At 47.1% G+C, this 21980-nt stretch overlaps 1 protein-coding gene across 1 annotated transcript; it reads right to left on the reverse strand.

Annotated features, from left to right (window-relative positions):
* Positions 1–1244: 1244 nt before the first annotated feature.
* On the reverse strand, positions 1245–1868 carry LOC136548285 (uncharacterized). Its single transcript, XM_066539875.1, has 2 exons — positions 1710–1868; positions 1245–1643 (listed from the first exon to the last, which is right to left on the reverse strand). Exons 1-2 carry the CDS (start codon positions 1866–1868, stop codon positions 1245–1247), a joined length of 558 nt encoding a protein of 185 aa, XP_066395972.1.
* Positions 1869–21980: the final 20112 nt, after the last annotated feature.

Below are 21980 nucleotides of genomic sequence, written 5' to 3' on the forward strand. Positions count from 1 at the left end.
AGGAGCTTCCGAGTTGCCATCAACACAGCATATAGGAGCTTCTGCACCTAGGGGCACCAGACCTTGGGGTCGGTGAGTACCTCCCTGACGAAGTACACGGGCCATTGGACCTTAAGGTGGTGTCTCGGCTCCTCCCTTTCAACGACCTGGGCGGCGCTTATGACATGGTTGCTGGCTGCGACGTAGAGGAGAAGGGGTTCTCTTTGTTCGGGTGCAACAAGGATCGGGGCCATCATTAAGGATGCTTTAAGGCTCTCCAGAGCCTACTAGGCTTCCTCAGTCTAGACGAATGTGTCCGTCTTTTTGAGGAGCTTGTAGAGCGGCATCCCTCGTTCGTCGAGCTAGGAGATGAATTGGCTTAGGGTAGCCAGACAACCAGTGAGTCCTTGCATGCCCTTGATGCTACGTATGGGGCCCTTGTTGGAGATGGCTATGATTTTTTCAGGGTTGGCCTCGATGCCATGCTCGGACACAATGTATCCTAGCAGCTTCCCCTTTGGGACCCCGAAGACACATTTTTCGGGATTCAGTTTGATGTTGAACCTTTGGAGGTTCATGAATGTCATGGCCAAGTTTTGGATCAGGTTGCAAGCTTGAGCCATTTTAACCACTATGTCATCCACATAGACGGCGATCGTTGGTTTTGGTCGTTTGGCCTGATTGGGCTGATCGAGCGGGTCGATCTGGTCAGTGAAGCATTGCTGCATGCACCTTTGGTAGGTGGCACCGGCGCTCTTTAGGCTAAAAGGCATGGTTACACAGCAATATGAACTATACAGGGTTATGAACGAGGTTGCGAGCTAATCGGACTCTTTCATCGTGATCTGGTGATAGCCTGAGTAGGCATCCAAAAAGGAGAGGATCTCACAACCTGAGGTGGAGTCGACTATCTAGTCTATGCGCGGCAAGGGAAAGTGATCCTTTGGACATGCCTTGTTGAGGCCAGTATAATCAATACACATTCTCCATTTCTCGGTCTTCTTTTTAACAAGAACAGGATTGGTGAGCCTGTCGGAATGGAACACCTCTCTGATGAACCTGATTGTCAGGAGTTTGGCGATCTCTTCGCCTATGGCCCTGCGCCTCTTATCGTCGAAGCGGCACAGGCGCTGCTTAGCGGGCTTCTAGCCCAGGATGAGGTGTAGCGCATGCTCGGTGACCTCCCGCGGTATGCCCGGCATGTCAGAGGGTTGCCATGCAAAGACATTGTGATTGGCGTGCAGAAAGTCGACGAGCTCATATTCCTATTTGGTCGGGAGCTGGGTCCCAATTTGTACCATTTTGGCTGGGTCAGTGGGGTCAATTCCCACTGTCTTGGTTTCCTCAAGCGGGCGGAAGGCTGTCAAGGAAGCTAGTTTGTTGCTGTCTGGGACAGCTGGGGTCGATGACTTCTCGAGCCATGGGAGCTCGGCTAAGTTGATGACTGCGGTGGTGAGCTCGAAATGCTCGTGGTTGCACATGAAGGCGTGTAAGAAGGCACTACTCATGGTGATGCCGCCATTTGGTCTCGGCATTTTTAGCTTGAGGTAGGTGTAGTTGGGGATTGCCATGAATTTGGCGTAGCATGGCTGCCCTAAGATGGCATGGTAGGACCCTGGGAAATCCACCACCTCGAAGGTAAGCACCTCTAAGCGGAAGTTGGCCTTGTCGCCAAACATGACGAGCAAATTGATTTGCCCAAGCAGGTACGCCTATGCACCCAGAATCACCCCGTGGAAGGGAGAACCTCCGAGGCAGAGCTCCGACTGGGGGATGCGCATGGCGTCGAGGGTGTTGACGTAGAGGATGTTGAGGCCGCTACCTCCATCCATCAGCACCTTGGTAAGGCACTTCTTGCAGATGATGGGATCGACGATGAGCGGGTGCATCCTGGTCTCGTGACATGGGAGGGATGGTCCCTCTGATCGAAGGTGATTGGAGATTCCAACCAGGTGCAGAAGGAGGGGACGACTGTCTCAGCGGTGCATGCCTCCCTATAGCGTACCTTGTGGTGGCGTTTGGTCCAGATGGCATCGGATCCACCGAAGATCATGATGCACTCCTCGGGGTTGGGGAAACTATCTCTGTCCTTGCCCACCATGCCTCCTCTCTTGGCCGCTACCTCTTTGCCATCTCCCTCTTTCGGCCCGCTGGCCTACTAGAGGAAACATTTGAGGAGCTTGTAGTCTTTGTAGAGGTGTTTGACAGGGTAGGCGTGGTTGGTGCATGGGCTATCCATGAGTTTGGTGAAATGGTCAGGCAGGCCCTGCTGGGGCTGCTTGCCCGTGCGATCAGCTACGGCGACCAACGCGGTGTTGTCTGACTAGCACCGGTCCTTTTTGTTCTTCTTGCCCCTCTACATGGAGGGGCCCTCGTCTTGGTCCTCGCACTTGGCCTTGCCCTTGTCCTAGCCTCCATTGAAGACCACTCTAACTGCCTCCTTGCCAAAGGCATGGTTCATGGTGACGTTGAGCTGGTCGTGGGTGGTACGGGGCTTTATGTAGCCGAGCTTGTGGATCAGGGATTCGTAGGTTGTCCCAGAGAGGAATGTGCTGATGATGTCTACGTCGATGACATCAGGGAGTGAGTTGCATCATTGGGAGAACCTATGGATGTAATCCCGCAGGGACTCGCTGGGCTCCTGTTGGTAGCTCTTGAGGTCCCAGGAGTTCCCAGGGCAGACATATGTCCCCTAGAAGTTCCCGACAAAGATCCTCTTGAGGTCCACCCACTCGCGGATGCTATCATATGGGAGGAATTCAAGCCACACCTAAACATGTTCCCCGACACAGATGGGGAGATATTGAATGATGAAATAGTCCTCATCCACCCCTCTGACTCAGCAGGTGAGCTAGAAATCTTTGAGCCAAATACTAGGGTTTGTCTCCCCGGTGTACTTGGTGACATTGGTGGGTGGCCAGAAACACCATGGGAACGGCACCCTCTGGATGCGCCGGCCAAAGGTCCATGGTCCCGGGCCCTTTGGGCTAGGACTCCGGTTGTCCGGGCAGCGATCGTGCTCGAGGCGCATTTCACCGCTCCCCTCGATGGTCTGGTCAGGGCCCATGTTGCCTATCCTTGTCGCTGCCCGATGAGCGTCATCATCACGGCGGGCATGATGCCGGTTGCTGATGACGTTGCGGGCGTCTTGGTTCGGAGCGAGCCATTCACGTGGCGGCGGTCAACGCGGAGCATGTGCCGGGTCGGATCACAGCGCAGCTGTGGCCTCCCGTGCTACGCTTGACGGTTGTGGTGGCGAGCGGATGGAGCGATTTGTCTGGTGTGTCTTGGCTCCCCCAATGGGATGAGAGGGTGTGTGTTGGAGTTGCGATGTGGAGCTTTTCACTTATTGTACGGCGGCAGTTTCTACCAGCGCCCGGAGGTTCTGGTAGACCATCCGTTCCTAGGGGTCGACGGGCTCAGGAACACTGCGCAGAAGCATTGCCACAGCAGCGATGTTCTGGATAGCCCGAGCGAACTATGGGGGGTTGTTCCCCTCGTTTATGATGTCGCGCTAGACCTAGCGGGAGCGACCCCAAGCGCCGCCGACCGGGACATGCGTGAGGGACGTAGCGCACTGCACTGAGCGTGCTAGCGCGGGCGGCAACTGGCTATGCCACCTTTGTCGTAGCTCCTCGGTGTGCCCTTGCACAAGCACGAGTGCCCCCACACACTGGTTCGGAGGGGTGAGAGTCTATATGGACTCCGCGACCACCGATGGCTGCCCCAGGGCGTCCGACATAGCTTACTCCTAGGACAGACGATGGCTAGGTGCCACGTCATCGATGTTGGAGCCGTCGCTCCCAACCTCGTCATCCAGAAGTTCATGGAAATAAGTCAGAGCGTGGCTCACCATTCCCACGAATTCGGATATGAAAGGAGGTGCCGTCAGCATTTTTTGGAGTCCCCGGGCATAGGCATCCGTGGGGGACGTAAGGCTGTAGGGGAATCAGTGGTGCGGTGGTCACGGTATGGACCCCGTGGTCCTCCCGGATGATTGATGGAAAATGGTAAATAGCGAGTAAATAATAGAACATATAATACTCATAGTGGGGTTTGAGCAGAGAGTTTGGTCGGAATGAAGTGCAGATGCCACGCCGTTGAAGTCATCATTCGTCTCGGAGCCAATGGAGGGCACCCCTTCGATGGGCGCCAAGATGATCGCTTCCTCGCGGAGTTGCAGTACGCCGAGCTGGTCGGCGATGAAGTCCAGGCTTCTGAAGAGGAAGGCCTGAGATGGCTCAAAGATGGGCGGAACCCACTTCCCAATAGGTGGGAGTGCAGGAAACTCTAGTGAGCCAAAGCGAATCGTATCGCTCGAGCCCGCCATGGTGAAGGTGGTGGAAAAGTGGGCCATCCAATGACCAAAAAAGTGTTGAACGTACAGCATCTTCCCTACGGACGGCGTCAACTGTCGGTGCAGAATGTGACCAAGCTAGTAAATATTTGTAGTTTTGCCATACGTTGTGATCGGAGGTGGCCTAGCACTCAATGACACAGGGTTTATACTGGTTTAGGCAACGTGCCCTACGTCAAGTTTGGGTTGGTTAGTGACTTTATTCCTGAGTCTAGGTGCTCAAAGTCTGCAGTGGGGTTATAAACGAGAGGGAGAAAGATGGGGTGTACAAGAGGTCCGGTCGGCTCTGGTCGGAAGGACCGAGAGCGATAGGAGCTACGCTATGAGCTAAGTGTTCAAGCATGTGCTTGGGGAGCCTTGAACGCTAAATTGGCTTGGAGAAAATTTATATCGAACTGCCTTATGTTGGAGGGAGCATATCCCCTTTTATAGATGAAGGGGATGGCTTTATAGGTGAGAGGGAGAGAGTACGTTTGCTCCTATGCCTTGTTACCCATGCCAGTGGGTACAAGATGATTGTAGGTGCCCGCAACACTATTTATGTTATTGTAGAGTGTCCGATGCATGTGGGAGGTTGCGTTATCTTCTTCGGGTATGGCAGACATCGGCACATGCAAATACTATTGATGCCTAGAGGCATGTGAGGAGCTTCACCACGTTCACCCGGTACGGTAAATCCTGGTGCCCACAATACTGGTGATGCCTAGAGGCACGTGGGGGACCTTACTGTATGGCCCAGCGCCCACAACACTAGTGATGCCTAGAGGCATGTGGGGGGCCTTACCGTATGGGAGATCAACGGCACCCACAATACTGTAGAGGGAAATGTTGGCGCCTACAATACTGTTTGTGTTAGGGCGGTTGTAGAGTACTGTTACTACAGGCATGGTTCCTGGTATCCTGGTTTGACTTGTGCATTGTGGCCTGCTTTCTCTATTCGTCCCCTGGTTCCTTAAGAGCGGGTGTCCCCGGTCAGATGACCTGGTCAGCTCTGGTCGTGCTAGTCGGAGAAGAGCGGTGCGCAGGGTTTCTGTGAACCCCGATCGGAGACGTAGGGTCGGAGTTGGAAGCAATGCTTGCGCTAGGCCTTCTGATTGGAGAGGCCGTCCGGAGGTGGCTGGAGCCTGAAGCGAGCGCTCTAGTCAGAGTGGTGGGCTGAAGTAGTCGTAGAGCGAGCACTGTTCCTCTTCGGCCAGACCTTCCGGTCAGTGACTGGACCGCCCTTTCGGCCTATTGTTTTAGACTTTCGGGCCGGCCCATGAGTTGCATGCTGTCCGTTCGGGCCGAGCCTTGGCGTGGAAGCCGGTCCCTGAGGGACCCCGAGTTTATGAACCCGACACCATATGTGAGCCTAGAAAGTCAAATCTCACGTATAGCTACAAATAAAGGTAATATTAATAGACAATGCTTAATATATAACATACTTAGTATACATAACCTTAGATAGCAAACAGTGAAAAGGTAACTCCAATCTTCGGGTGAAGACTCTAATTCCACAGGAACAACTGACTGGTTGATCACAAGCCTAATTCCTCCAAACTCTAGCAATCTGGTACTCATCCGGGATTTTTATCCAAATATTTGAAAAGTAAAGCAAGCATAAGTACATGTTGTACACAACAAATATAACATGGGGTTCATGAGGCTCAAAAGGCTGACACTGATTTAACTGTGATTAGCTTTTAATGAGTCATCTTTTAGCAATTGGGTGGCAACAAGTTTATCCACAAGCCCATATAAACACATGATCAGGTAAACATGAATAATGAATAGCATAAACAATAATCATTAATGAGCATCTTTATCATCAGTATCATCAGTGTTCATCATCTATTCTATAAGGGTCTAAGGCCACTTGTTACCATGAGTACGGCTGATATACCAGTTTTACACTCTGTAGAGGTAGTACACTTTCACTATGAGTCATGATTTACCCTTTCGCCTAAGGTAGCTAATCTCTTGACCCACTTCCAAGGAAGGTCAGCAGGGTTCACTATGAAGCCTTTCAAAGGTTCGTCTAACAAGTTAGGGCCATTAGATTCACTCGGCAAACAGATTTAGGAACTCCCCTTCCTGATGGCACAATCACATGCAGCCTATACACAAGAGGATAGAGGATGTCCTATATCCTATTCGACAAGCCATTCTTACACCAATAAAGGCAACCTCTAACAAGATAGAAAAGGTCCTCATACTGAGCTAAAGCCAGAGCCATGTAGCCCTCATAACTGTACTATAAGTCTCGGATGTTCGCTTACAGATAAGTCCTTAGGGAGAGAAATCTAGAGCACCATAAAAATAGCCCAATGCTCTAGCCCCCTGATTCCATGTTGCTAAAATGCATCTTTTAATGTTTATTGCATATACCATTAGTCAAGTTACAAGATCATGGTCTTTAATTGAGCACTAGCATCATACTACCCAATGCAATACCCCATAGGTAACAAGGCACAAGGTAACAAAGCACTAGGAAATCCTTAGTGGTTGTCAAGGTAGACACATGCAGTATGAATTAAATGATTAAAGGTATATAGGACAACAAGGATGATCCCATGCTATACTTGCCTTATAACTCTGATCCTTCTTCAAGTCCAAAACTTCAAAGGAACTCCTTCATCAACACGTAAAGCTCACCGACTAGACATGATCATAAAGCACCACACAAGCATCCATGCAATCATACATGAAGCAAACAATAGATCTAAATTAGAACAATACACCAAACATAAAATCAAGATGAAAAGTTTGTAAAACAAATCTACGTCTCGCTATGAACACACAGACGCGAAAAGCACTCTAATCGGAGCTACAACGAAAAAGATACAACTACCGAAATATTTACTTTATACGTGGAAAAGAAAACTATAGTCTTTATTTATTTTAGCTATATAAAACATGTATAAGATACTTCAAAGAAATACCTTAATTGAGTTAAGTCAAATTATACTTGATTTAGAAAAACAAGGTAAAACTAATCATATAATTGACTAAGGTGAAAAGCCTAAGTTACTTTTAATTAGAAAAATCCAATTGCATAATTATTATTCAAATTAGAGTTTAAACCATGAAATTCTAGAAATAGTGACATGATAAACTTTGTTACTAACGCGTAGATCTCATTGCAATGAATCTAGCGCAACTTGAATGAGTCAAATCAGAGCTAAAACATAGAAGATATGATTTAAATAAGATTTCCTTTAATAAAATAATAGATTAAATCTAACCATGAATTTTAAAAGTTGAAAACATACTTAATAGTAGTATGAACACATATGAAATGTAAATACGAACCTAACGTAATTTGAATAGGTCAAATTGGAGTTAAAATGACAAAGTTATAGACTAAATAAATCCAATGGCAAAACTGTAAATAACTGAAAACGTATTTTTGAAGTCAACCAAACAAAATATGCTTTTAAAAGAAGAAGGCATAATCTGTGAAATACGCAATAGACCATAGGTTCAATAATAGAAAAGTGCAGGGGCTCTTTAGCAAAAATACAGGGACGGCGGATTAGATCTTAAAAATCTACGGGGGCTCTAACGAAAGTATGCCAGCCGAAGGGTATGGTAGAATCTGATCTATTGGATCTAGACTGGATGGTGGAGATTAAATCAGGAGGGGGAGGAGTGACCGGCGGCGAGCCCAGGTGGTGGCCACTATCGGAGAAGTAGAGGAGGTCACCGGCGTGGTCGGCTAGGGTGATTCCATCCACCATCTGACATGGGAAGACCACGTGGAGAGAGAGGGGATGACGGTGAACTCACCAAGACTAAGAATGGAGGCGGGAGTGGACTGACGATGACGCGTGGCATAGCGGGGCAGATGGTGTCGATGGTGATGCTGTGAACTCAAGGCGGTGGGTGCACTATGGTTATGCGAGGGCAGCGGGTGCTCGGGTGGATGCGGCGGACATGGCCCACTATTTAAGGAGGCGGAGAGGCATGGGGTGCACGGCATGACGCAAAGACATGGCGCCGGCGGACTTCCTCAATGATGGCAGAGTCTGGTGCGAACAGGGCTAGAAAACGTCATGCTGATAGATGGGGAAAGGGTAGGCGGCGGAGGGTTGCCACGGCATATAAAGGGACATCTCGGCGTGTGCTCCTCGCAGAGGAAGATCCCAAAGATCCTAGGATTCAGCGGCAGCGGCATGTGCTAGTGTCCTACTCAGACACGACGTGAGGAAGGGGACCCACTGACACATGGGCCCCGGGTGTCAGCAGGTGAGAGTGCGGGGGAGGAGAGCGCGGTAGCGGCGTGGGCCTTTGGCTTCGCTGGGCCACGGCGAAAAAAGAGAGGAAAGGCCCGAGAGGAGGGAAGAGCGGGCCGACACTGCCGCTGGGCTACGGTGGCGTGCTGGGCCGGCTGGGCCAGAAGAGAGGGAGAAGAGTTTTTCCTATTCCAAATCCTTTTCTATTTTGTTTTCAAAACCAAATTCAAATGTAAACCAAATCAAATTCAAATAGAGTCTCAAATATACTTTTCACTCAAATAGAAATGAGAACTTTTGGTAAGTTTTCCAAAAAATAAATTTTACAACTTTTTTTAAACTCTTTTATTTTTCAAATTTTCTTTTCTTTTATTTCAAAGCTAATTTCAAACTCATTCCCAAAAGCAATTTAAAACATTTTGAATTTTAATCAAAACTACTCAACCAAATAAATCAAATGCACCAGCATGTATGCACAACCATGTTCCTACTCCTTATGATGATTTTTTTAATATAATGAAAATATTGTTTTTCTTATATTTCATGAGCACAAAAATTCAAAATTAAATCAAATTAACTTCATTTCCAAAGTAGCAATTTTTAGGGTGTTACAATTCTACCCCCTTAAGATGAATCTCGTCCCCGAGATTCAGAAGACGTTGATTAGGAGATAGGGATACTCCATTTTTGGATTCTTCTTTACTTCCCCGTGTAGTTCCATCCTCTTGATAAGGATCCCACTTTACTTGGCATACCTCTTAACCTTACTCCAAGTAACTTTCTCAACTAATTCCAAGATTTTAATAGATACTCCAAACAATACTTAGTTAACTACAATCACTAGGCCACCTTTCCTTTTTAGTCCACACTTATTACACCCTTTTTTCATATGTTCACCTTCCAACGGAGCTTCCTTACTTTCTTGGTCAGAAAGAGAATCTACCACAAATCTTCAAAACATTAATGATTCCGGTTAAGTTGCTTGAACTAGGAATACAATTCTTAGTTCTTGGTGTCACTCGAACCTTCTTAGAACAATTCTCCTTTGCTAAGGCATCAATCATGACTTTGCTTCTCAAAATGATAGCACTTTTCCAAGTCATAATCAATTTCATTCCAACGGGGATAACACAAGCTCAAGACCAACTTAGTGAAGATGTCCTGTCGATTCTTGTTATCGGGGACCAAATACTAGGGTACCCAAAGAGGAGGAGCTAATGACCATCAACGTTGATGGGTTCAAACAAGACAAGAACACGACTACACCTCTTGCCCGACATCCGAGGGATAACTCCATCTCATCTGACCCCCGGGGGCTAGCTCCATCTCGCCTGACCCCTGAGCGTTGGCTCCGCGTTGCCTGATCCCTGAGGGTGGCTCCACCTTGCCCGACGTTTGAGGGCTGGCTTCAACTCACCCGAGGTCCGAGGGTTAGCTCCACCTTGCCCGATCCCTGAGGGTGGCTCTGCCTCGCCCGATGTCTAAGGGCTGGCTATGCCTCGCCTGAGGTCCAAGGGTTGGCTCCGCCTCGCCCGAGATCTGAGGGTCGGCTCCACCTCTCTCGAGATTTGAGGTCTGGCTCTGCCTCACCTGATCCCTGAGGGCTGGCTCTACCTCGCCCGAGGTCTAAGGGCTAGCTCTGCCTCACCCAACATCTGAGGGCTAGCTCTGCCTTGCCTGAGGTCTAGGGGCTGACTCATCTACACACTGCTCCTTCATAACTACACACACAGATAAAGCGGGGCACTCAAGTCAACCGCAATACCGAGGACCATATCCTGCACGCCTGTAGGAAAGTATCGTTAGGATATGACAAGATGGGCACTTTAAGCCTTTCTAGGCATGTTAGAGCCCGAACAGTGTTGTAGGTGCTGACATTTATCTTATAGTGTTGTGGGCGCCACCATTTGTCCTCGGGCGTGGATCCTGATAGAAGCATACGACAACAACTATTGTCTAAGAGGAGACTCGCATCATCTATAGTAACGGACGTGCGGTCACTGCCTCGTCTGCTCCCCGTAGGGTCACGGATGAACACCCTAGTTCGTCGCGCTGCCCACTGGGGCGGGATGGGACGTGACCACTTGCTGATAAAACCATAACATGGCATCATTAGCGGAGAGATGCCTGGTGTGGCCCTATCAGTTCAGCAAACGTGCACCCGGCATGGAGCTATCCCTAAAACCATCTGCCATGTTAGCTAGGCTCGCTCTGAGGAAAAGGAAGACCTAGCATCTGTAAAGGACCTCCTTGGCCTCTGGTTTTTCTTCTTTTTCCCATCTGTAATCCCTACTTCCCCTTGGTCTATAAAAAAGAAGGCAGGGCACCCCACTAAGGGGAGGGATTGATTTAACACATCACACATAGCTGAGCAGCATCCAAGCTCTCAGCACCCATTCGACCTTTCTATCTGAGACTTGGGACTTGTCCCTCTCTCACCTGTTTGTACCCCCTACTACAAACTTATCAGTACAAATAACACGAGCAGCAGCCACGGACTGGACGTAGGGACATTCTACCCGAACCAGTGTAAACCTTGTGTCTTTTAACCACACCATCCGGGCCAAACGCGCAATAATACAAATTTACTCGTTGGTGTTTACTCGAAACACTGACAGTTGGTGCGCTAGGTAGGGGACTTTTACGTGTTCTGACACTAACACTAGGCCATGGATGGTTAGCCATGGTACCAGCTAGGTCCTAGGCGCACACGTGCACTTTGGGGACTTAGACTTCATCATCACGGTGGGAGGAGAGTTGGCATTGGCTCATGCCACCATCCAACCTCTCCTCAACATTGGCCTTGACTACGAGAGGCTTAAGCACTGGCTCGGACTGTCCTTGGGACCCCAGCCATCTAGGGAGGACCCACGCCGCCTCACCTTCTCTAACACCAATGACATGGTGCAGCTTGCTAGAGGGGAACCCCTCTCCGGAACATCCCGTGTGGAGCACCCCGACAGCGCTTCCGTTCGGTCTCCGCAATGCCACGGCGACTGTTAGCCACCTTGTATCAAAATGCATGGTTCCACCCCCCATGAACGACAAATTCATGGGGGTGATCAAACATGTCATGGAATCTTTCCACGACCTCCTAGCAGAGGAGCCAGGGTCGCCCTCTGGCTCTGACTCCAGTAGGGGAAGCCATCACCCCTCTTGTGAATGCTTCATGACAGGTACCCCCAAAGGGCATGTTGAAAGCGTTAGTGAGGGAGGCTACCCCAACAAATGACCTTGACGATGAGGCTGAGAGGGAGATAGCGGCCCCACCACTCAAAAGATCGAGCGCGATAGAGACGGTGGGCATGCCTGCCCCATGGCCCGCGACGTGAACCAGAGGATCATCACGGGAAGGATTTGGAGGGGCCTACCTATGGAATCTCCATCAAGGAGAGGCTATCAAGTCACCCAAATTGATCGAATGGCTTGAGCCGCTGCTGAATGATAGATACAAAGAATGGGAGGCTCATGCAGGTTACACCGGTTCCATCATAGACATCGAGCCTAGACCCCCGCACGGACACATCTAGTAAGAACTCCCAGAACCCGTCACTCGTGCCATTAAGGTAACATTACTGACCCCCACTATTTCTTAACTATGATCATTCATACATTCATCCATTCAATCATCTTGTACATTCAAACATTGCACATGCGATTTCCACATCACAACGCTTCACGTCACGTCATGAAGTGGTAGTCGTCTTGTTCGATATGAACGACAATCGACCGAGGTTCGAAGGCCGGCCCATGAAGGGCTCAAGGCCGCCTCATGTCAAACAGAGCCAAGGGAGAAAAACCAAGATGAGCCCCAACGGCCCATGCCTGACCCCACTCAGAAGCGGACAGGGACATCTCGACCTTTCTCATTCGATTCTAACCTCGAGCCAAGCCCACAAAATCTCCATCAAGGAGAGGCCAACAGGCCACTTGAGCCTATTGAACGGCTTGGGCATCTGCCAGGAGGCAGGTTAAGAAGTAGTGGAATGCCACATGAGGGCTCTACCGACCCCATTAGCGGATGACGGGCCTGAATTCCACTTGAACACGCCCGTTAGCGAGCTCACTGAGCACGACACTTGAGCCATCGAGGCAAGTGTCGTTAGCTCAGCCCCTCTAGTTTCGGAAACCAAGGATGGCATGACACATGAATCACGGCCGACCCCTATCGAACCCCATGGGGCTCGGGGGCTCGAGCTACCCGATCTAAGATCGAAAGACTAAGGGTCGAAGGCCGGCCCACAGAGGGTCTCAGGCCACCTCACGTCAAACAAGAGCTAGGGGAGAAAACACAGATGAGCCTCAGCAGCCTTCGCACAACCCACATAGAGGCGGATAGGGTCATCTCAACCTTCTCGTTCGATCTAGCCTATAGCCGAGCCCATAGAATCCCCATTGAGGGGGGATCTATTGGGAGGTGGGTTAAGGAGCAACAGAATGCCACCCGAGGGCTTTGCCGACCCCGTCAAGAGTGATAGGACCGGATTCCATTCAAACATGCCCGATATCGAGCTCACCGAGCGTGTCACTCGAGCCATCGAGGCGAGTGACATCCCCTCAACCCCTCCGGTTGTGAAAACCGTAGATGGGGCAACAGTCACAAAAATGAGCTGACCCTTGACTGAATCCCCACCACGCGGAGGGGTTGAGGAAGGCTGGACTTGCAAGGAGACCTAATGCATGATCATAGAATGATAGCTAAGATCCTAGGGAGAGGGTATGCACAAATACAGGAGATGCATTCTCCTAAGTTTCTCTATCCTTCCCTTGATTTTCAGTGACATCTGACCCCAGCATCGGCAAGGGTTAGATCTCACTCGGGGGCTGATAAAGGCATAAGTATACCTTTTCTAAAATAGTCGCTGCATCAGACCTCTTCTTCACGCTAGGCCTAGTGGCGAGGTTTATGGAAATGAATAATTGATCATGTCTGGTTGGACTACAGAACACCTACGCCTCGGCGGCTATGGTGTCTCTGCTCACCAGCACGGTCAAAGTCCTCCCCTTACACCTCGGGCCCTATGGTATTAACGAATGGAAGGGGCGAAATATGTGAGCCTTCTCTTTTTGCATACAAAAAGGGAAGGAAACAAATTCAATCAAACAAAAAAATAATGAAGTTACAAATTTATTCTTGTGATACATAAGGATCGGCAATTGTCCATAGAGTACAATGATGTTCATCCGAATTCACCTAGCCTATTTGACTATCCCCTCCGGGGGAGAACTATGTCTTCAACTATGCTTGCTAGGTTTTGCGCAAGAGGAGCCACGCCACTTCTATTTCATTCAGCTCGGAGGCTTCATAGCCAGGCGCGATACCGAGGCTCATCGTCTCCAAGTCGATGCTTTCATCGTAATGCGAGTAGGCGATGGCGAAGGCTTGGGTGATCCCTGAGCAAAGAGCTTCCCTCTCCAGCTGGCGTAGCCATGCCGTGATATCTATGGCACGGGCCGCGAACGAGCTAGTCCCCTCCGCCTGCACCACCTACAGGTCATCACAGACTATGCCAAGGGCAACCTTCAGGACATCGAGCTCGTCACTCTCCACCTAAAGAAGACTCCTCGCCTCGGCAAGATCCATGGCCAGTCCGGCAGCGGCGCCCTCAGCCTCTAGCTTCTGGGATTTTGCGGTTCCAAGCTCGGTCTGGAGGGAGTCGATCTTCTGCTGCACCACGTCTTGCTCTTGGATGGCCTGGTCACGCTCCCCATGGGCCGCATCACACTTTGAGCAGAGCCTCTCCGTGGTCTAGCATAGCTCATCATGCTCCTTGTGCAGCCGGGCGACTGCCTCAGCGTCCAGTTTCCCCTCTGCTCTAGGGCCATGGACCTCTCCTCAGCTCCCAGCCTTAGCTCCTGCTCCTTTTCAGCCTTGGCCAGAAGGTCAAAGATTCACTGACGGGTCTCAGCATCCCTCTGGCGTAGCTCGTCCCGCTCCCTCCGGACTTTGGTGGCCTCCTACTCATCCAACCACACCCTTTCTGACAGTTCCTAAAATGACTTCTTGGCATCCTCCGCGTCCCGACGGGCCTCGGCCTCCTGCCGTCGAAGATTGTCCACCTCCACGGTGAGGGGAGTCAACTCAGCCACCCTCTGTCGGAGTTGGGCGGTCACATCCCTATGCAGCCATGCCTCATTGACGAGGTGGTCCTAGTCCTCCTTATGTTCATGAAGGAACTAGGATTTCTCCTAGCTGCGAGCAATAAGAGACTGGGAAAAGACGGTGGTCAGAACACAAAAACAGATGAAGAAAGAAGAGGGCGAGAGGCAAGATTAAGTGAATACCCGACCTGTGGGAATGATGACATCATGTAGGGCACCCCTAGCCTGGTTCAGAGCTTCTAGCGCGGCCATGATCCCCTCGTTGAGACTCTCCCGCTCCATGCCCTCAGTGGCATCGTCGAGGGTGAAGAGTTCTGACAATGGGTCCTACGGACTCACTCACCGAAGCAGGGGCTCATCCCACACAGGCGGGTGGCTGCCCCCTGATGTTAGGGCCAGGGACAATTCCCTGCCAGTCCCCTCGGCAACCACCATGGTGTCCGAGGATCCCTCGGCCATGACCCCCACCGTCCTGCCCACGACGGGCGTCGTCTCTTGGGCTGTCGATAGCACAGGTCGTGCCGCTGCCTTGGACGCCGCCACCGCAGCTTCTGGCTGCAACCCATCTGTCATAACCACCATGATATGAACACGTCATCAACCAACATGTTACAACCTCCAATTCAAGTAACACCAACTCAAGTATCACCTACATCGACACCAGCCCAAGCCTTTGGTGGCCCAATTACACGTAGTCGAGCAAAGAAGCTACAACAAGAGGTGAACGTGCTACTTTATGAAGTTCAATTTAATATTAATGAGAATTATATACTACCTAAGTCGTGCACGTTGTTGTTGCTTAGGGTCACTAAAGAGAATGGCAAGAACACACAAGGTGATGACCACAAAGAAGAACCACACTCGAACCAGACCAGTCCTGCAGAACAGTCGGAAAGAAATATTCATATTTTTTTATTTCCAGAGGATATGAAGGTGAATGAGCACATTTTGGAAAGCTTGTCGAGTCTACTTTCCAATGATGCTAACGCCGACCAGTTTGGACTTCTAACTAATGAAATCCGACCAGCTTAGTACATACTGGTCAGACCTCTTGAAACTGACAGAACTGTCAAGAAGAAAATATCATAACTTTTTATTCCCAAAGGCTATGGAGGTCAATGAGGACTTTTTGGAAATCTTGTGAAATCTAGTTTCTAATGCTTCATGGCTGACCAGATCCAACCAGTTTTAGCGCAGATCCGACCAGCTTTAGTGCAGACTGCTCAGAGGGTGAATAGTCTTCTCAGGACATGAATTAGTACAACTTCTCATATTAAACTATACCATTCTACAATGTTTCGTGGTCCATGCTATACATGGTGTGAAACCTTATCAAGTTATCTTTCCAACACAACCAACAACACGTCATTTGGATTTTCCAAGATGGAGTTATTGCCAAAACACTGAAGACTGCACAGAAGACCAACAGCCACGCAGAAACTACTCAGAAACTCATTTCATGGAAGCTTGTTCACATAGCCTACCCTTTCTTTTCCTTTTCGTGTTTATACCTATCTAGGAGGGCTGTTTCTAGTATAAATATCCATGTACTCCTAAGCAAAAGAAGACTTTTGATAATCAAAATACAGAACCCCCCTTTGTTCAGCTGTGTGCTAACAAATATTGAGAGTGATCTCTACCCCTTTGCTCTTGTGATTTCCTTCGCGGGATTTATAGAAGTGGTGGCTTCATCCACTCCCAATTGGTGCTCCTACTCCCTTCAAGGTTTACCTTGATTGATTGTAGGTTGTGTTGGTTGGTTTCTTCAGAGTGTGGTTGGGCGAATCCTCGATTTAGGTTACCGGTTAAAGACGGTGGTTGGCTTCGAGTTTTATTTGCCAGGTTGCACTAGTTATCGCTGCCTGTAGCAAGTTATCCGGCTGTTCTTCGGCTAGTTATATGGTGATTGATCCTATGTTGTGAAGATTATGACCTCGCATCGTATCATCTGGTATCAGAGCTTTCGTTACCACGGTAGGATTCTTTACCCTTAGCTACATATATTTTGTGTTCGTCCTATCCACTAAAAAGCCACAAAAATATTTGCCATAGCCCTTTGTTTCAATCTGTTATTTTAGTGAGTTTTGTTAAGTTTCAGTCCATTAGAGTCTTGTTTTAGTTGCTGATCATATTTTCCTTCGCGTGTCCTTTGTGCCTCTTTCATATATCTGAAAATTTCCCACAAAAAAAATCTGAAACCCATATCTTCTCCTTCGTGTAAACTTTGATCTTGTCAAATTATAGCTACTGGTTACTTTCATTTCTATCATAAAGTGTGCAAGTGTTATATCTGATCCCTGTATTTAGTTCTATAAAAAAATGAAGTGCAAAAAAAAGAATTGAGAAAAGTTGTGAAAGAAAAGTTGAAGATCAGTTGGTTTATGTGCACAAGTGCTGAAAGTTTTTCATATCAAGTGAGTAACCAGTTTGCTATCTTTGTTTGGTGCAAATTTTGGTTGGGTCTAATCACAACACTTGCATCCCAATCATACTTCTTGTTTGCATCAAATCCAAAATTTCTTTGCGCGTGTGTTTGATCTATTTACATCATTCATATCCTATGGTCAGCACTAGGCAGAGAACTTCTAGTTTGGATTGTTATTTAACTTTACAACAACTAGATTTTAGATTGCATTCCTTGTGTATCACTCCCTACCAGGCTCCACATACAAGCCATCGTAATCGGTACTCTCTGGTCTTGTATTCGCCTAGCCATCACTTTCATTACCACCACACGCTGTTTTTTTCCTGTAACCCGCAGGGACTTCATAAGAGCTTCAGTTGGTACGAGAGGTGAGGTTGTGAGAGCTACCAATTTTTTTTATATATTCCATAAATACCTATTGTTTGTATTTAGCTAACCATACATAGGAGATGGATGATATAGAAGATTGTGTTACTATGGCACAATTTAATGAACTCCGGCAAAGCATGGAAGAGAAGCAAGATCGGTTGACCCGAGATCTTTAGGCTCTTTTGACTGAAATCAGAGGGCGTCGTCAACCTCATGATGGTGCAAGCCACCATGGTGAAGATGGAGAAGATAGTGATGGAAGAGCTGCTGCTAGAAGAGCAAGAGAACAAGAAAGGAGAAACCAAGGTGCTGCACATGGTAGAGGAAGAGGACGAGGTTGAAGAAATGATGACCATGATGAATCTAAAGGTATGGATGAAGATAATCATTCTCAATATCATGGTGGTCGCCGACATCATAGCAGAGGCAACCATGAGGAGAGGTTTGGCAAACTAAAATTTACCATGCCAAAATTTGATGGAGGATCTGATCCTAAAACTTACTTCACTTAGGAGTTGAAGGTGGACAAGATATTTCACTGGCATAATTATTCAGAGGAGAAGAAATTAGCCATGGCATCTCTTGAGTTTGATGGATATGCTCTGATATGGTGGGAACAACTTCTGCGTGATCGAGAAGAAGATGGAGAAAACCCAATTGCAACATGGGATGAGATGAAGCGAGAAATGAGAATTTGTTTTGTGTCGAAGCACTATCGGCGTGATCTTTTTGATAAATTGTAGAATCTGAAGCAAGGAAGCCTCTTTGTTGAGGAGTATTATAAAGAGATGGAGAAGGCTATGATTAGAGCCAATGTGTATGAAGATGAAGAGCAAACTATTGCACGTTTTATGGCTGGGTTACATCACAATATCCAACGCATTGTTGAGTTTCAGCCGTACCGTCATCTTATTGATTTGGTACATCAAGCAACTAAAGTTGAACATCAATTCAGCAAGATGCTAAGAATAGCAAGCCATTGTCATATGGCACGAGGTCTATGTCAGGAGGAGGCAAGTCAATCTCGAGGTTTACTGCTGCATCCTCATCAGCGAAAAGCTCAAGTGGAGACTTACATTCTAATGTGCAGGGTGTTTTTAGAGGGAAGAATGTTGCTGCCCAAGGCATGAGCTCTAAACCATCAGCATCCACCACTACTAGTGGGTTCTACAGCCAAGAGTAGTGGGATTCAAAGCTTCAAGTGTGGAGGTCGTGGGCATGTAATCAAGGAGTGTCCGAATAATCGTGTGATCATTGTGAAAGACAATGGAGAATATGAATCAGCTAGTGAAGAGGAAGATGAGGAAGAGTATGATGATGAAGCTCATGAAGATGAGGAACATACTAGATGTGAATTTGAGCAAGGTGCTGCTCTTGTGGTGGCTCAAATTTTGAGCGTTCAAATGAAGGAAGCTGAAAATGGACAGCGACATAATCTTTTTCAAACCAGAGCTAAGGTGCAAGATAAGGTAGTCAAGGTGATTCATTGATGGCGGGAGCTGCCATAATCTTGCTAGTCGTGAGATGGTTGACAAGCTTGGTTTGAAACTACAGCGGCACCCTCATCCATATCATGTCCAATGGTTGAATGATTCAGGAGATATTAAGATTAGATATAGAGTAAAGGTTCCATTCAAAATTGGTGAATATGTTGACACAATAGAGTGTGATGTGGCACCGATGTCTGTGTGCCACTTGCTGCTTGGAAGACCTTGGCAATATGATCGATATACTCAGCATTGTGGGAGAACAAATCAGTACACACTAGATTTGAAAGGAAAGAAGTTTGTACTCAAACCTATGACGCCTCAACAAATCATGGACGAGCACTTACAAAAGCAAACTGAAATTAGTCCAGCAAGTGAAGGAAGAGAAGAGCAAAAGAAATTGAGTGCCATCCCCAATTCGGTGAGTGAGTGCCACAAGCCAAATTTGAGAGATAAAAAGAAAGGAGAGGGAGAGCAACTAGTTATGCTAGCCACAAAATCTGAGCTGAGAGAAGTGAGCAACAACCCAGATCAAGTGCTCTTTGTACTTATGTGCAAAGACATTTTAATTTCACCTACTAATATCACTGCTCTTCCTAGTGTTGTGTCTCATCTTTTGCAGGACTATGAAGACATTTTCCAAAAGAAACACCAGCTGGACTACCTCCCATTCATGGAATTGAACATCAAATTGATCTCATTCCAGGGGCTGCAATCCCTAACCGTCCACCATACCACACCAATCCTGAAGAAACAAAAGAAATACAAAGGCAAGTACAAGAACTTCTTGATAAATGTTTTGTTCATGAAAGCTTAAGTCCTTGTGCTGTTCTTGTGATATTAGTGCCTAAAAAGGATGGTTCTTGGAGGATGTGTGTTGACTGTAGAGCTATAAATAATATCACTGTTCGCTATCGTCATCCTATTCCACGGTTAGATGATATGCTTGATGAATTGAGTGGTTCCATAATATTTACTAAAATTGACTTGAGAAGTGGTTACCATCAAATTAGAATGAAAGTGGGAGATGAATGGAAAATTGCATTTAAAACTAAATTTGGGCTGTATGAATGGTTAGTTATGCATTTTGGTTTGACTAATGCCCCTAGTACTTTCATGAGATTAATGAACCATGTACTGTGAGCTTTCATTGGAAAATTTATTATTGTCTACTTTGATGATATTCTAATTTACAGCAAGTCTATTGGAGAGCATATGAAACACATTCGGCAAGTCTTGGATGAGCTTAGAAAGGAGAAATTATTTGCTAATCTTGAGAAGTGCAGTTTTTGCACAGACCATGTTGTGTTTCTTGGCTTTGTTGTATCAGGAAAGGGCATAGAAGTAGATGAATCAAAGGTGAAAGCCATCAAGGATTGGCCAGCTCCTACGAATGTAAGTCAAGTAAGAAGTTTTTCATGGCCTTGCTGGTTTTTATAGGAGATTTGTGAGAGATTCAGTACCATCGCTGCTCCTTTGAATGAATTGACAAAGAAAGGGGTTGATTTTAAATGGGGGAACTCACAAGAAACTGCTTTTCAAGAATTAAAGAAACATATGACTGAAGCACCATTACTTCTTCTTCTTGATTTCACTAAAACTTTTGAAGTAGAATTTGATGCTAGTGGAATTGGGATAGGAGGAGTTTTAATGCAACAGGAAAACCAGTAGCATATTTTAGTGAAAATTGGGAGGTGCCCAATTAAATTATTCCGTGTATGACAAAGAATTGTACGCTTGGTGCATGTACTTGAGACATGGCAGCACTACTTATGGCCAAAGGAGTTTGTTATTCATTCCGATCATGAAGCTTTGAAGTACTTGAAGGGACAAAAGCGAAGGCTTGAAAGAACGTCGCCATTGCCAAGTGTGGTTGATTTCATCGAAACATTTCCATAACATTGTGAATTATTAAGAAAGGTAAGGACAATGTGGTTGCTGATGCTTTGTCCTCGAAAGAGTGTTGTTAAGTCAAACTTCAGGTCAAGGTGTTGGGTCTCGAAAGTTTGAAAGGTTTGTATAATAATGATCCTGAATTTTCAGGAACCATATAATCATTGTAAAGATGGAAAAGGTTGGGAAAAATATCACATACATGATGGATTTCTGTTTAGAGCTAACAGCTTTGTGTTCCAAATTCTTCTGTTAGATTGTTTTTGTTGCAGGAATCACATGGAGGTGGACTAACAGGTCATTTTGGATAGAAGAAAACATATGAACTGCTAGGTGATCATTTCTATTGGCCTAAGATGAGGAGAGATGTCATTAGATTTGTGGAACGATGCATCACCTGTCACAAAGCTAAGTCAAAACTAAATCCTCATGGCTTATACACTCCTTACCTGCTCCTAACATTCCTTGGGAAGATATAAGCATGGATTTTATTTTAGGGTTACCTAGAACTCAGAGAGGAAAGGATTCTATATTCATTGTGGTTGATAGATTTTCAAAGATGGCTCATTTTATCCCTGCAACAAGAGCGACGATGCTTCACATGTTGCTAATTTATTTTTTAGGGAAATTGTGAGGCTACATGGGATGCCCAGGACCATTGTGTCTATCATGATGTCAAGTTCATGAGCTATTTTTGGAAAACATTATGGGCTAAACTTGGAACCAAGCTCTTGTTCTCAACAACTTGTCACCCTCAAACTGAGGTGGTGAATCGTACATTGTCAATGTTGCTGCGAACCATGGTGAAAAAGAACTTGAAGATTTGGGAGGATTGCTTGCCACATGTGGAGTTTGCTTATAACAGGGCAGTACACTCTACCACTAACTTGTGTCCTTTTGAAATTGTATATGGTTTCAAACCTATTGCTCCGATCGATTTGTTGCCCCTTCCATTGCAGGAGAGAATCAACATGGATGCTTCCAAGCGTGCTACATATGTAAAGAAGATACATGAGAAGACCAAGGAAGCAATTGAACTAAGTGCTAAACGCAAGGCTACAAGTATGAACAAACATAGGAAGAAAGTGTTATTCGAACTAGGGGACTTGGTGTGGATACATTTGCGCAAGGATCGCTTCCCTGATAAGCGCAAA

Source organism: Miscanthus floridulus, chromosome 4 (genome assembly GCF_019320115.1).
Source record: "Miscanthus floridulus cultivar M001 chromosome 4, ASM1932011v1, whole genome shotgun sequence".
NCBI lineage: Eukaryota > Viridiplantae > Streptophyta > Magnoliopsida > Poales > Poaceae > Miscanthus > Miscanthus floridulus.

What these genes read in the sequence shown, in the direction of transcription:
- LOC136548285 (XM_066539875.1), bottom strand. Translation starts at nt 1,868, where the DNA reads ATGCACCCGCTCATCGTCGATCCCATCATCTGCAAGAAGTGCCTTACC. An exon ending in GAGGTTCTCCCTTCCACGGG is followed by an intron (nt 1,644 to 1,709) that starts GTGATTCTGGGT and finishes TTTGGCGACAAG; the next exon opens with GCCAACTTCCGCTTAGAGGT.